The sequence below is a fragment of the Panthera onca genome, chromosome B2 (genome assembly GCF_046562875.1).
Source record: "Panthera onca isolate mPanOnc1 chromosome B2, mPanOnc1 haplotype 2, whole genome shotgun sequence".
Classification (NCBI taxonomy): domain Eukaryota; kingdom Metazoa; phylum Chordata; class Mammalia; order Carnivora; family Felidae; genus Panthera; species Panthera onca.
In genome coordinates this window covers 11,375,357-11,391,462 of record NC_138343.1, presented here as the reverse complement: position 1 = coordinate 11,391,462, position 16,106 = coordinate 11,375,357, and the positions used below count along the sequence as shown (strand labels likewise).

Sequence of the window (16,106 nt, the reverse complement as noted above, 5' to 3'; positions counted from 1 at the left end):
ATTACTTACGTGCTTCAATTTACCACCATTTTTTTTTTTAATGACTTTTTTTTTTTTTAATGACACTTACCTCAAAACTAGTGACAGCCAGCTGGGATAAACCATCTACATATGGCCCCAACACTTTATGCTCTCGAACTTTAAGAGACTGTCTATTCCTTTGGGAGGAAGGAAAAAGGAATGAATGAATCAGACCAAACTGGGAAGCTTTTCTTTCTTTTTAAGTACTCAGAAACTAAGATTGCAATATTTTTAATGATCAAAAAAATATTCTAAAAGCTACTTTATTTGGATTAGCAAAACAGCATTCCATATGAGGAATGTCTTTTATACTCTGATTTCTATTTAAAGTAGCTTACTCTATTTAAAAAATTCTATCTTTACTCCCAAACTAAACACCCAGGACACAGAATACTAGGTTAGGCAAACTTGCTCTAGTAGATGAACTTTAGTTTTACATAGAAGAAAAGGAAGGAAGGAAGGAAGGAAGGAAGGAAGGAAGGAAGGAAGGAAGGAAAGAAGGAAGGGAGGAGGAAGGAAGGAAGGAAAGCAAAGAACATACCAGAATTGAATTACACTTTTAAGACTATTTCATAAATAAGCACATTCTCAGTCTCAGTAAATAATGTCTTAAAGTTTTGATCAAGTATTGAACAATATTAAAGTGTTTTAATTTGCTTTAAGTCTACATTGAGTTATGCTGCTTCTGTGCTGACAATTTTATGCAGAAGGTGATATGGCAATTGCTTGTAGTTACTGATATTTATCCTATATTTAGAATTGGCTCTGCTGGTGAAGACTTTAAAACTTTTTTGGATTTTTAAATGACAAACCTGGTCTGGGACCCATTTCAACAGCTTATCAATAGGTAATTGAGATTAAAAGCAAACTCATATATATCACAAGCATATTGCACCTGTCACCTTTTTCATTGCATCAGATATTAATCACCTTGCAAATCATAAGAGTCAATGCTTGGCATCACTCCGGGGGGGGGGGGGGGGAGGAGCTAAGGATTGCTGAGTGCTTCCCAGAGTCATGCATTGTGCCCTAAGAACTTTTTAGTTATCTCATTTAATCTTACAGCAACTTACAAAGTAGGTTTTACTACCTTTATTTTAACATAACAATGAGCAATTCTGTGTACTCTAAACCGGGGCAGACCAAACACGTATCTTCAAGACAGCTAGCTGGATGCACACACACCTGGAATTCTGCTCACTCAGCCTGCACAATCAGAGAGTCTTTAACACTACTGTGGAGCAAGAAAAAGTCCCTCTAGCACAGTTCTGCTTGTGATGGGGACTAACATGGAATTCTTGTACCTGCTGGTGGGCTGCAAGCTGGTATAAGCCCTTTGGAAGACAGTTGGACAGTACCTCATAAAGTCGGAGACTCAGTATCTTATTGCCCGCAAGTCTACCCCAGATGCAGTCCCTAGAAACCCCTACATTTGCAACACCCAAGAGGACACAACAAGAATGCTCAGAGCGGCACCGTAGCAGTAGAAAGTAGAAACCACACAGGCGACAGGCGTGAGACAGGCTATGGTAATCATATAATGGAACACCAAAAAGCAGTAAAAGTCAATGCATCCTTACTTCATATCATCAGAATGAATGAATCATGAACAGGAAACTACAAGTCAATGAAGGACATATATATGATAATGTCACACGAAGTTTCAAATTGTGCAAACTTATGTGCAAACTTTAAGAGGAATGAAGATAATGAGAAACATAAAATTCCTAACAGTGGTTACCTTGGGGAGGGGTAGGGAATGGAATGGAATCCAAGAGAAACATATAGGGGCTCTAAAAATATTGGTCATGTTCCATTTTATTAAGCCAAATGGTAAAGAGGGTAGTCAATTTTATTATTATTTATATCTTACATGTGTTGTAAGTGTTCTTTCATATGCAAATAGTTAATAACTTTAAAGTAAATATAAACATTTCCCACGATTGGTTCACTTCCTGGTCACCTACCATTTTGATCGTATACCTTTGGTAACACCCTTGACCACACAGCAGCTAGAAGCATATAAAATAATTCAGGATACTGAATTGTACTTAGAGAATGACCTGAACACACAGAGACACCCCACAGACTTGAAACACAGGGTCAAAATGCACCACAGTATTAACAGTGGTTATTTTTAGTTTTGAGGGATTATAGGTCATTTTTAGTTCTTACTACGTTTTGCCTATTTTCTGAATTTTCTATGAATATGTGTTAGTTTTAAGTCAGTAAAAAAAAAAATTAAGGGAGAAAAGTAAATGACCCTTTTTCTCTCTATGAATCAAGCTCATCTGGTTTTTATCACCTCATTTTTAAAAAGTACTGATGTGGGGATGTCCCCTTGGGTCCACTGACTCATAGTCTCTACGGGTGGGGCTCAGGCCAGCACATTCTTTTTTTTTTTTTTTTTTAATTTTTTTTCAACGTTTTTTATTTATTTTTGGGACAGAGAGAGACAGAGCATGAACGGGGGAGGGGCAGAGAGAGAGGGAGACACAGAATCTGAAACAGGCTCCAGGCTCCGAGCCATCAGCCCAGAGCCTGACGCGGGGCTCGAACTCACAGACCGCGAGATCGTGACCTGGCTGAAGTCGGACGCTTAACCGACTGCGCCACCCAGGCGCCCCAGGCCAGCACATTCTTAAAAAGCCCCCAGTGTGATTCCAGCACTCAGCCCAGGGAGAGAATGGCTTGCCCGGGCTGAGTTCTTTCAAGCCCCCAAGCACTTACTCTAATTTAGAGCTGCTGCTTTCCACATGAATGGGAGAACCAATGTGTCATTCTTAACTCAATTTGTATGAACAAGCCACGGTAGCAAAAATAATACCAACAGTAAAAACGTCTTTTTAAATGGCATACGTAAGCAGCTTTATACGTGAATTTAGGATAAACTACATGTACTGGGTCTACCAGCAGGCTTTGGTTTCTCAGCGAATGAACTGAAACCAGAGCAGTGACCCAATGGCTCAAATAAATATATTCACTTGCAGTTTTAACTTAAGGATCATTTACAATTATTACCCCCCATTATAAGCTTAATTGCAACCACTAACTTACCCTTTGGGGTCTAAAAGATCCCGAACTTTCTCATTATAAATTTCCATATAGGATACTTCGACTTTAAAGGTCTGTGACTCATTTTGCTCTAGGGAGATCCTTTTAAATAAAGCACAGCAGAGCCTTGGAATAAGGCCCAGCTGCTCAGCACTGCCCATCATGGAGAAGGATTTTCCTGAACCTGGAGAAGATCAAGCAGAAAGAAGGGAGGAAGCAGAGGAAGTGAAACATAATGCTTCCATCATATGAGTTTCCTACATACACACACCAGGGTCACATAGCAGAAGTAGCAAACATTGCCCTCAAACTAATGCCCTCGGGCAGTAAGGCAACTATTCTTTCTATAACACGCATGGTCTCCAGTTTGACAGAGGGATGCCTACAAATATAACCACTACAGATACATGATCTTGAAAAGTATGTATAGTAAATATCAAGTATACATCATTGAGTAACATTGACAGTCCTTAGCCACAAAAATAGTTTATTTTTGTGAAAGTATCCTCTCACCGAGTCTCCTAGCTGTCCTGTGATGTGACAGCAGGGAGTACTGGCATGACTTAGTCTAACTTTATAACCGAAGCAATGTTAATGGCTGAGCCCCTAACATGCTTCTGTTCTACGTGTTCCAAGCACCTGTCTCACAATCTTGGTTTAATAATCCATCACCGCTCAAGGGGCACCTGGGTGGCTCAGTAAGTTAAGCGTCGGACTCTTTTTTTTTTTTTTTTTTTTTTAAATTTTTTTTTTTTCAACTTTTTATTTTATTTTTTTTGGGACAGAGAGAGACAGAGCATGAACGGGGGAGGGACAGAGAAAGAGGGAGACACAGAATCGGAAACAGGCTCCAGGCTCTGAGCCATCAGCCCAGAGCCCGACGCGGGGCTCGAACTCACGGACCGTGAGATCGTGACCTGGCTGAAGTCGGACGCTCAACCGACTGCGCCACCCAGGCGCCCCTAAGCGTCGGACTCTTGATTTCAGCTCAGGTCATGATCTTATGGCTCATGAGGTCGAATCCCCAATCGGGCACTGTGCTGGCAGTGCGGAGCCTGCTTGGGATTCTCTCTCCACACCCCACTGTCTCTCTCTCTGCCTCTCCCCCACTCACATGCACACACGCACGTGCACGTGCCCTGTGTCTCTCAAAATAACTAAACTTAAAAAATATCCAACACCATTCTTGTGCCCAGGGAAGGTCCTCCGTATAGGATGATACTAAGAGTTGCTCTACCACATTTTACTAGAACCTTTATACTGAGAAACTGGTAATTATTTTTCCAGTTCAAATACAGTTAAAACTACAATTTAGGAAAATGACACTTAACAGTTTGAAACTAGCCTTGCTCAATTACTCAGTTACCAAAATTGTTGAACCTTCAAAAAGAGGGGCCTTTTGATCATCAAATTCAGTTAAACCCACAAAATCAGAAGTATGTTTCTGTCACTTCCCAGGAAGTGTCACTAGAAAGTGCTTTCTAGTTCTAGGCTTTAAGAAATGCATATTTAATATCACTGACTATAAATACAGCTACTTACCTGTCTGTCCATATGCAAAAATACAAGCATTATACCCCTGGAAGGCTTTTTCAAGAATTCCTTCCCCAAGGCACTTGAAAACCACTTCTTGACCTAAAAAATAAAATAAAAAAAACAACCAAAGAAAAGAATGATTTTTCTTGACATGTTTGGATTAGTAACAGAGTCCCGGTTATTAACAATAGTCTCTCAATCCAAAAAAGATGTTAAAAGTGTATTGTGTGACTACTTTTGAGGGCTGTGTATTAAGAGCTCAGTTCCTGGATTAGTTCATGATTCTACCCGTTCTTTCCCTCTTGGGACACTTCTCCAGGCACTGATGCTGGAGGGCCACACCGAAGCATCGTTTAAATTCTGTTGCGCTTCCTCCCAAGAGTTGGTATTAAAATGGCATTCAACATAATGGTCCTACCTCCCCATCTGGATTCTGAGCTTGCAGTGAGCTGGAGCTTTGTCAGACGCATCTCGAGAGGTGTAAGTACCTAGCACAGTGCAAAGTACCGGCCAAGTGCAGAGAAACTGTTCATTGTTGGGTGGGTGGGGCGGGGTGTGGAGCAAAGGCACCTGTCTCCTTGTCCCCATGGTGGGCTGGAGGACGAGTTCCCTTCTGCGGGCCTGCCTACAGCTTACTGCAATTCTTGGCAATGTTCAGTCATGCACAATACAGCCAGTAGCAACTGGCTGAAGAGAAAACTGTGAAAATCTTTTTCACCAGTGAAGGCGGCATTTACTACCCTTTGAAATTTGTGACTTTCTAATATTCATTCCCCGTCATTAAGAGAATTAAAATGATGCTCTCCTTCCTGTGCTCTACTGCTCCTGAACAGTCACGATTACAGTATTTGCCAAAACTACTGGTTTAAGTACCTCTTTCCTCCAGTGGACTGAGAACCCCCTGAATGATGTCGGAGACTATAATCTGTTTATTTTTGTAATCCTAGGGCCTGGGACAAAATGCTTAATAAATGTTGGTTGAAAAGAATGAGTCCTTTTTTTTTTTAATCCTACACAACAATTCCTTTTACGTTTGGAAGTAATGCAACAGAACATAAGCTCTCAGGTGTACTTCTTCTTTCCTGCAAAGTTGGATCGGATTTTAGCAGTCCCTTGTTACATTGGGGCACCTCATGGCTGCAGAATGGGACTCTTATAAACGTTAAATGTGAAACAAGTAATATTTTCAACCATTAGGTTGGCGAAAAACAAAATTTTGGCAACAATATAGCTAGACTGAGGAAATACAGGCACTTTCATAACCTGCTGGTGGGAGAAAAAACAAATGCAGCCATTTGAAGAAAACCTTGCAGCACCTTTGAAAGAGAATATAAATAAGCCCATACTCTGGCCCACTGTGAGGCACGCGCCCTAGAGGCATTCCCACAAGGGACCCCTGTAATAGGATGCTCATGGCAGCATTATTTTTCTTCTTCTTTTTAAAATGTTTGTTTATTTTTGAGAGAGAGAGGGAAGGGACAAAGGGGGGGTGGGCAGAGGATCCAAAGAGGGCTCTGTGCTAACACTAATGAGCCCGAAGTGGGGCTCGAACTCACAAGCAGTGAGATCATGACCTGAGCCAAAGTTGGATGCTCAATCGACTGAGCCACCCAGGTTCTCCAGGGCAGCATTATTTCAATTCTCTAAGTTGGAATAAAGTTAAATGCCCACTAATAAGGAAGTAGAGACATAAAATGTGACCATTTTATATGACAAAGATAACAAACCACGTAAAAAAAAATAAAACAAACGTGTGTAAACAACGCTGGAATTCAAAAACATTGCTGCATTTAACAAAAGTCATGTGCAAACTATACATACAATGTAAAAAACTTATGTCAGAGAGAGAGAGAGAGAGAGAGAGAGAGAGAGAGAGAGAGAGAGAAAAGCACTAAAGTTAAAAAAAATGAAATGGAAGAAAAAATGCCAAATTTATATAACCTTATTTCTCTCTGACCTCTACAATCTAGTGCAGAGCCTGGTACCTAAGAGTATTTAAAACATGCCGGTGTACCACACGGATTTTTTTGAAGGGTGTAACCACCCCGAAACACACAGGTTTGTTGTGAAGACCAACTAAAGATTGTGTGTGCACGTACTCATGTACAGACTGAAAAGAAGGTAATGACAAAGTTGACACCCGCTACGTCACCATTTTTTTCTGGTGCGTCTTCTCAAAAGATCTTCCTTATCCTACATGGACTCCCCCAAGGCCCACGCCCAAAGGCAGGCCTTAACTCTGGAGCAGAGCCCTGCCGTGTAGAACACAGGAGTTGAACACAGCCCGCGCTCAGGCTTGTGAGAACTGACCGTGGTCCTCAGCCAGACCCAAGTGCCAGCCACCCGCAGACTCTGAAGGCACCACTTTCTTGGCACAAGAAGATGAATGGAGCCATCTTGTTGGATCTCCCACCCTGGTCAACCAGCCCCTCAGGAAGTGGGTGAGGGTGGGGACAAGACGCTTCGAGGCTTGGCTAGGTCAAACATCCTGCCCGTAATTCATGATTTCAACTCCTATTCGGTAACTTGAAAAAAAGCTCCTGCTTGAGCTGACTGCAGGATTCAACTGCAGGGGAGCACTGTGGTCAGGAACCTCTCTCTTCCTATGTTAGGCAGTGAGATACAATACTTCTGACTTCTGCATCTGAGGCCGAGCAGGATGGAAATATGAGGACTTATTTTCTCCATATTCTTTTTTTTTTTTTAATGTTTATTTTTGAGAGAGAGAAACTGCGTGCATGTGAGTGGGGAAGGGGCGGGGTGGTGGGGCTAGGATCTGAAGCGGGCTCTGCACTGACCGCAGAGAGCCTGACAACGGGGCTTGCAGGGCTTGAACTCATGAACCATGAGGTCATGACCTGAGCCAAAGTCAGCTGCTTAACGGACTGAGCCACCCAGGCGCCCCTCTTCATATTCTTTTAAAGGCAAATCACAATGTTGCTTATTCTTAGCACAAATGATCTTTTAAACTAAAGATTAGTCAAAAACAAACAAACACAAAAAAACAAGAATAAATGCTACATGAAATAGGTTTAAGGCATGTCAGGTGAAGAAAAACCACAAAACAATCCAAGATATGTATACTAAAATTGCACACAAAATAGACCAAATGATTAGAGAATTCTCCAGGATGTAAATATAAGAATAAACTGGTTTGGGGGCACCTGGGTGGCTCAGTCAGTTGAGCATGTGACTCTTGGTTTTGGTTCAGGTCGTTATCCCAGGGTTGTGGGATTGAGCCCCGCATCAGCATGAAGCCTACTCAAGATTCTCTCTTTCTCCCTCTGGCTCTGTCCCCTGCTCACATTCTCTCTCTCTCTCTCTCTCTAGGGGGGGAAAAAACTTAAAAAAAAAAAAAAAAAAAAGAATAAATTGGTTTTGCCTATGTCGAAATTATTACAAATACTAAAGAGGATATAAATTAACCTTTTAAAGTTGGATACTTTTATTATTTATGCAACTAAGAAGAAGACAGTTTTTATCATCTGCTCTGTTTGCATTGCACTTTGTGTTTTACATCATTGAATCCTTGCAGTACCCAGCACCAGAGGGTATGGATTGTGATCTGAACGGAGGCTGGGGCTCGGAAAGGGGGATCATTTGCCCAAGATCACACCGCCAGTGAGCGGCAGGGCCCGGGTCTGTCTGCACTGACTCCTGAACGTTAAGGCAGATGCTTAGCCATCATCAGTGACTCACGTTGCGGGACAACTAGGAATCTGATACTCCCACCTCTGGTCTCCTTGGTTTTGTTTAGATTTTTCTCACCAACTCTAGAACTCACCACACCGCGCTATTTTTTTCCATTTTTCTCTACCCCTGGGTGGTGAAAACGGCTGCTCTTGTGTCTTGGAAGAGTCCTTGGCACACAGTAGGCACTTTTATTTCCCAAGTTATTCCTCTGTTGACATAGCTGTCCTCAGACTAAAGTGTATTTAATTGGAGGCCCCTTTCCTCATTAGTGAGGACTGACACATCAAAATATTATTTGCTGAACTTAAAAAGAAATGTTCAATTGCATTAGAGTTTATACTTTGATCAAAGTATGGCTGTTTTTGAAATTCTAATGAGCCCCTAAAGACTACAGTACCCTTGGTTAAATAAGGCACTGGGGACAGACATGAATAGATGTGTTAACATAATATGTATACTAATTGGACAATTTTGATAAAAATTACAGATTATACTTTTCCTGGCACCCATATAGTAGCCTCCTGGACATTAAAACAAAATATACGTGACAGAAAAAAACAAACTAGTTTCTCTGATTTCTACTAAATATGTGCATATGCTTTTCAAAAAGTCAAGTTTTCTTAGACATTTAGTTATGCTTGACAGACGGAATATAATTCAGATTTAACATATTTAATAAAGTTTTAGTTATAAGTAGGAAAGGAAAAACTTCTGGGGAATACAAAATGGAATATGAAAAAGTAGAAAACAATTATACTGTGTTTCTGGAAAGAGTTCATCTCTTTTCCATCCTTAAATAACCATCTTGAAGCAGAATTTGTAAAAGGATAAATACAAAGAGCTATTGTTATGTTCATGTATTTTTACAGTTTTAAGCAAGACTGGATTCTAGAGAGACTGGAATACATTTTGTCACTATGGCTTCATGTCTTAAGGGAAATTTATTCTTCTTTACGACAGGAAATAATGAAGACTTTCCCACCTCCACAAAGTTACATCAACATTACTATTTTTTTAATAGCTGCTTAGCTTCCCATTGTATGTTTAACTGATGCAATCAGTTCCCCATTATGGATATTTAGATTATTTCCTTTTTCTTACGTATTTATCTTCGAGCACTTTTCTATTGACTTTACCAGGCAAAACTCCAAAAAATCTAATTACTGAGTCCTCTAGCAATGCACCCTCAACGACATAGCTATTATCATTCTTCTTGGTTTTGACAAAACTAAAATTTTCCTTTCCTTTGTTTATTGCTCACTTTGTACGCATTCTTTAGTAAATTGATTACTTGGGTTGTATGTTTCTTTTTATAAATCAATTGGTTTAGTCATTGATTTTCTTACTTAAAAATGCTCATCATGTATCAAGCGTATTAACCTTTGGTCTACTCTATGTTGTAAATATTGTTTCCTAATCTGTCATTTACTTTTTAATCTCATGTTGGTTTTTGTCATACAAAAGCTTTTGGTTGTTCATATCCAAATCTTTCACCTTTTCCTTTGTAATTTTTCCTATGGTATATGTTATGCTTTTATGCTTCCAAAATCCTTTTGTTTTATTATTACCCCAAATTATATAGGGATTCACCTAGATTTTCTTCTAGTTCTGTTATTTTTGTTTTTTACAGTTTTATTTTCAAACCTGAACTCTGCCCCTTACCAGCTGTGTGACCTTGAGCAAGTTCTGGGTTTCTACATTAGTAAATCAGGAACAATGACTGCTACCTTACTGGGTTGCTGGTATGATTTAATAAGGCAAGAAAGGTAAAGCATATACCATAGGGCCTGGCTGGTGTAAGTATAGAATATATTTTAGTTAATATCCATTGTTATCATCATCCCTTAAGTCTTTAATCAACTATAATTAATTTTGGTAGAGAGAAGGAGGTAAACATCTAATTATTTTTCCTTAAAATAGTTCCTTCAGGGGCGCCTGGGTGGCTCAGTCGGTTGAGCGTCCAACTTTGGCTCAGGTCATGATCTCATGGTCCGTGAGTTCGAGCCCCACGTTGGGCTCTGTGCTGACAGCTTGGAGCCTGCTTCGGATTCTGTGTCTCCCTCTCTCTCTGCCCCTAACCCACTCGCATTCTGTCTCTGTCTCCCTCAAAAATAAATAAACATTAAAAAAAAATGGTTAAGATGGTAAATTAAAAAAACAAAATAAAATAAAATAAATAAATAAATAAATAAAATAGTTCCTTCATTGGGATGAGCCTGGGTGGCTCAATGGGTTAAGCATCTGACTCTTGATTTCGGCTCAGGTCATGATCTCAAGGTTTGTGAGATCAAACTCAGCATCAGGCTCCATGCTGACAGCACAGAGCCTGTTTGGGATTCCCTATCTGCCCTTCCTCCACTCACACTCACTCACGCGCTCTCTCTCAAAATAAATAAACTTAAAAAAAAAAAAAATAGTTCCAGGGGCGCCTAGGTGGCTCAGTCGGTTAAGTGTTTAACTTCAGCTCAGGTCATGATCTCACGGTTTGTGAGCTCGAGCCCCATGTCGGGGTCTGTGCTGACAGCTCAGAGCCTGGAGCCCACCTTGGATTCTGTGTCTCCCTCTCTCTCTGCCCCCCACCCCCTGCTCACACTCTGTCTGTCTGTCTCTCTCTCTCAAAATAAATAAACATTAAAAACAACTAAAAAAAAAATAGTTCCTTCATCTTTTCAACCATTCTGTGAGGTAATTCAATTTCAAAGATAAAAGAAAAGATACTTATTCTTAGAAAAAAATTTTAAAGGAATCATGTATTGCATTTCTCTAGCAATGGAGAACTTTTTTAATGTTTATTTATTTTTGAGATAGAGAAAGCGTGAGTGGGGGAGGGTCAGAGAGAGGGAGACAGAGGATTCGAAGCGGGCTCTGTGCAGACAGCAGTGAGCCTGATGTGGGGCTCAAACTCGCGAATCGCGAGATCATGCCCTGAGTCGAAGTTGGACGCTCAACCAACTGAGCCACCCAGGTACCCCTCTAGCAATAGAGAATATTTTTAAATATTTCACTGACCAAATGTAATGGTGGGGCACTCTCACACATGAAAGAGAGTGAGAGATCGAGCAAGTATATGATAGTGGGGTATTATGTTTTATTTGTGTTGGTGTGTGTGTATGTATTTGTGTGTTGGGTGTACATGGGATTATATGCGTGTTGGGTGTATGTGTACGTGTGTGTGTTGGGGGTGTGTGTGGCATGTGTTTTGGGTTGTATGGGGGTATATATATGTGTGTATGTGTGTATGTGTGTTGGGGGTACATGTATGTCTATGCTGAGGGTACGTGTATGTCGGTGTGTATGTGTGTTATGTTGGGGCATCATGAGGAGAGGAAGAAAAAACAACATTATTTGGGGCAGGATATGCCAACCTAATACTGTCCAGTGGAGGAAAAATATTTACTATTGTTTCATAACATTATCTCAGAAGGGTACAGGGGGTAAAAACCAACATAATAAAACCTATCAATAAAACTGCAAATAGATAACATACTCCATAGAGTTCCCCTCGTTTTTCTTTTTTTTTTTTTTTTTTCAACGTTTATTTTATTTTTGGGACAGAGAGAGACAGAGCATGAACGGGGGAGGGACAGAGAGAGAGGGAGACACAGAATCGGAAACAGGCTCCAGGCTCCGAGCCATCAGCCCAGAGCCCGACGCGGGGCTCGAACTCACGGACCGTGAGATCGTGACCTGGCTGAAGTCGGACGCTTAACCGACTGCGCCACCCAGGCACCCCTCCCCTCGTTTTTCTAATCTGGTGCCTTGTTAGCTGTATGACTCCCTGGCTGGGGTTATATTTAATCAATTCGTTGGCTTGGTAACTTTCAGGGCATTACTGGTATGATAAGAAACAACTATAAAAAGACCAGACTGTCAATCAAAGCCTTAAAATGCACTATGGACTCTTTATACAGCCTCCTGTCCTCCTCAACATAACTGGCTCCCCATGAGACACAAAGGAGGACTATACTTCACTCTGTGATACAGAGAAAACATTAAATATTAAAGAGCCTTATATGGTCTGTTAAGGAGAGTTTGGTTGATCCAAAAGACTGAAGGTTTCCTGCTTTGTTCATTTCTATTTTTTAAACCCAGCAGTCCCCTTTTGCAGCGCAGCAGAACAACAACAACAACAACAACAACAACAACTTGCCAACGGCTTGTTGAAGCTCACTTTGCAAAAAAATGGGGCTGTTTATGTTGGATGGTGGGAATCAGGGAATCCATAAAAGATGTAGTATCTTCACCTAAATGTTTGCTGACCATCGCTCACCCGCAAAGAGAACAAAGCGAAGCGTTGTATGTCTAGGGGAATGCACAACAGCCCATAAGGGAAAGTTCAGAAGTCCTTGGCAAGCAGGAAGATCTGAGTATTTGTTTCTATCCCAGACAAGCCAAGCAAAGCCACAACACTGTCAAACCCAAGAGGTTTGTGGCTTTTCAGCAGCACCGATGCCAGAGAGGAAGTGCCCTTCTCTAGACACAGCCCCACGTGTCTACGGCAGGGAATCCACAGGACAAACCTAACCTCATTTGTTAATAACCATGACCAAAAAGACACCAATTTCCTCTGTGGGGTTTATGCTTAAAACCACCTACGGCCGTATGACAAGTCTTAAAACACAGGCATGCCCAAAGCAATCTGCAACATAATTTCACAGTCGCAGAGAGGGCTCCTGTATGGAATTTCTGCAACCAAGGTTAGACACCTGACCCAACCAACCCTACATCACATATATAATACAGATCTTCGAAAAGTGAATACCCTGAGTCCCCATGCTTGCGCATAATCTGTCCCTACTGGGGATCGCAGCAAGGATTCAAAGCTATTACGTGTGTGCACTGAGAACTGAGCAAGCAAGGTCATTCTCTCTCTATAGCAGGACCCTGATAGCAAAGCGCAGAAGACCAACTAGGGACCAAAGAGAAAATGCACGTACCAATCATATGCCCAACACCTGACTACCAAAGAGGTAGTTACAGAGGCGTATGTTCTAAGAAAAGGGAGAACAAAACAGGAGGGCATAACCCCTGTCTTATTTACAACCTGCATTAAGCAAGGGAGTCTCACGTAGATCATGGCTGAATAAAACAGTAAGTGTGGCAATATGCAGCTAGACATGACATATGCATGGAATGTTTTTCGTTTTTCTTTAAAAAAAATTTTTTTAATGTTTATTTTTGAAAGAGAGACAGAGCATGAGCAGGGGAGGGGCAGAGAGAGAGAGGGAGACACAGAATCCAAAGCAGGCTCCAGGCTCAGAGCGGTCAGCACAGAGCCCGACGCGGGGCTCGAACTCACAGACCGTGAGATCATGACCTGAGCCGAAGTTGGACGCTCAATGGACTGAGACACCCAGGCGCCCCATATTTCTCATTTCTCCAAAGTGGGAACATAGAAGAGCATTCAAGATTTCAACACAGTCCACACTTTTGTCAGTGTATACAGAGTCTCCTGTTTTCTTTCTTGTCTCTTTTCTCTCTGGAGTGAGAGTGGAAAAAAATGTCTGAACTCAGTATTTGTGACATGGAGCTCGCGGGCCTGCTCGTTTGTGAGCGTGTTTCCCCACCTCCAAGCAGGGCTGATGGCCACTGAGATTCTGAGGAGTGTGGGTCAGGCAGGGGGCCCAGTTCCAAACGAGAGCACCTGGGTCCTACAAGACCGAACGGGTCCCCCCACCAACTCTGCAATGGCAAGGAATGCCCAGCCCGGACCAGGCTTCAGCAAATCCCTCTCCCAAACAGCACAGCTCAGAAACTGTCCCATGTAGTGAAGTTAAGCCTGGTTTAAGTTAAATGACCAAAAACTACAGCGTTCAGATAAAATTAAAAAAAAAAAAAAAAAAAAAAAAAAGAAGGCTTTAAGGATTGACCTGGTGACACTAGATTTAAGTTTTAATCAACCTCAGAAGTTTGCCATGAAGGGACTTGGGTAAAAGGATCCAGAGGAACTGGGCCATGAGGGTGCAGGGAGAGCATGGGGCCATTTTTCATCATGGTGTCCAAGGGCTATCAGACTTGCAGTGCCTGGGAGTTCTGCTTGCAGCATGGCACAGGGTGACTCACTCAGAAGGACATTTCCACCCCAGCAACGGTGCTGGGATGAGTCAAGAGCTGGCAGTGAACCTCGGCTGCTTTTTTGTTGGCAGATAAGGTGGCTGACTCACCCAAGGGGATGGTCAGGCATCGGTACCCAGGATGGAAGGAGAAACTAAGACACCTTGTGCGTGAGGACAGTCTGACAGAGAATGTATTTTGAGTTATTTTGTAGGGTGTTTTCACATAAACCATCTGCTGAGAAAGAAAGCGTTCCTCATTTCTGTCTGATATATTCTCTCTGGTACAGGAGTAGGCCTGACCCCAAATCCCTCCTGGACTGTGGGAAGCACAATATTGACAGCACGTGAGGGGAGATTAAAATAAAGCCCAAACCAAACATAAGCATTCGGGACTCCAGAGAACATCTGACAGGAGGGAGAACACTATTAGAATTATTCCTGGCCGGGTTCCAAGCCAGAGGACTGCAACGTGATTTCAGCATACAGCCACTTTTGGGGGATGTCAGAGAAGAGAGGATCGCCCGGAATTACAGGAGAATCCATAAAAACCTTCACATGTAATTGTCACTGACTCAAATCTATCTTTACAATTGCTTTTCAGCTCTCTCACAGGTAGGAGGACCTCCAAGAACCTCAGTTTTCTCATCGGTAAAACAGGGACAGTAATAGTTTCAACACGATTGACTACATGACAATTAAATGACCCACCGCAGGCAGAGGGGTGGGCACAGTGCTGGGAACCTAGTGCTCAGAAGTGTACTGTCTATTGTGATTATTATCCACCTCCCTAAATAGCCTGCACTATGTTAAATGATGTCTCTGGGTACCAGTAAGTAAGGAATAGACAGGGATGAAGAAAGGAAAGCCTGTTAGAAGGTGGGGCTGGGTGGGATTGAAGAATAGGAGTAGAGAGGGGCACCTGGGTGGCTCCGTCGGTTAAGCGTCCGACTTCGGCTCAGGTCATGATCTCACGGTTTGTGAGTTCGAGCCCGCATGGGGCTCTGTGCTGACAGCTCAGAGCCTGGAGTCTGCTTCGGATTCTGTGTCTCCCCCTGTCTCTCTGCCCCTCCCCCACTTGTGCTCTGTCTCTGTCTCTGAAAAATAAATAAATAAATGTAAAAAAAATATTTTTAAAAAAGGAGGAGTAGAGGGGCACCTAGCTGGCTCAGCTGGTAGAGCGTGTGACTCTTGATCTCAGGGGCATGAGTTCAAGCCCCACATTGGGAGAGAACCTACTTTAAAAAAAAATAGGGGGCGCCTGGGTGGCTCAATCATTTAAGCATCCGACCTCAGATCAGGTCATGATCTCACAGTTCACGGGTTCAAGCCCCGTGTTGGGCTCTGTGCTGACAGCTCAGAGCCTAGGCCTGCTTCAGATTCTGTGTCTCTTCCTCTCTCTGCACCTCCTCTATTAACACTCTATCTCTGTTTCTCAAGAATAAATAAACACTAACAATACAGGAGTACAGGTAGGAGAAAAATACACACACACGCATGCACACACACACACAAACACATTTACACACCCACACCAGACACTCACACACATGTATACACATACATATATTCAAATATACACACAACATACACACTCGTACAAACACACAAATGCACACTCACACACTCTCTCTTTTTAAAAAATCTAACAATATTAGTTTAGTTCGTTTATTTCAGAAAGGTTTTTCTCTACCAGTAGGGCTGGCCTACCCAAGAGAAAAGTCAAGGCCCCTGTGACCTCACGGGGTT

The 16,106-nt window shown here is 42.1% G+C and overlaps 1 protein-coding gene across 9 annotated transcripts in view; it reads right to left on the bottom strand.

The window, feature by feature from the left end:
• KIF13A (kinesin family member 13A) overlaps nt 1–16,106 on the bottom strand; it is a 216,661-nt gene that overhangs the window by 82,978 nt on the left and 117,577 nt on the right. For all 9 annotated transcript variants that reach the window (XM_060614713.3, XM_060614715.3, XM_060614714.3 and 6 more), the window contains 3 exons: nt 4,618–4,710; nt 3,079–3,259; nt 71–158 (listed from right to left, as the gene is read on the bottom strand). In XM_060614713.3, the coding sequence (XP_060470696.3) occupies nt 71–158; nt 3,079–3,259; nt 4,618–4,710 (362 nt within the window). The remainder of the gene's footprint in view (nt 1–70; nt 159–3,078; nt 3,260–4,617; nt 4,711–16,106) is intronic.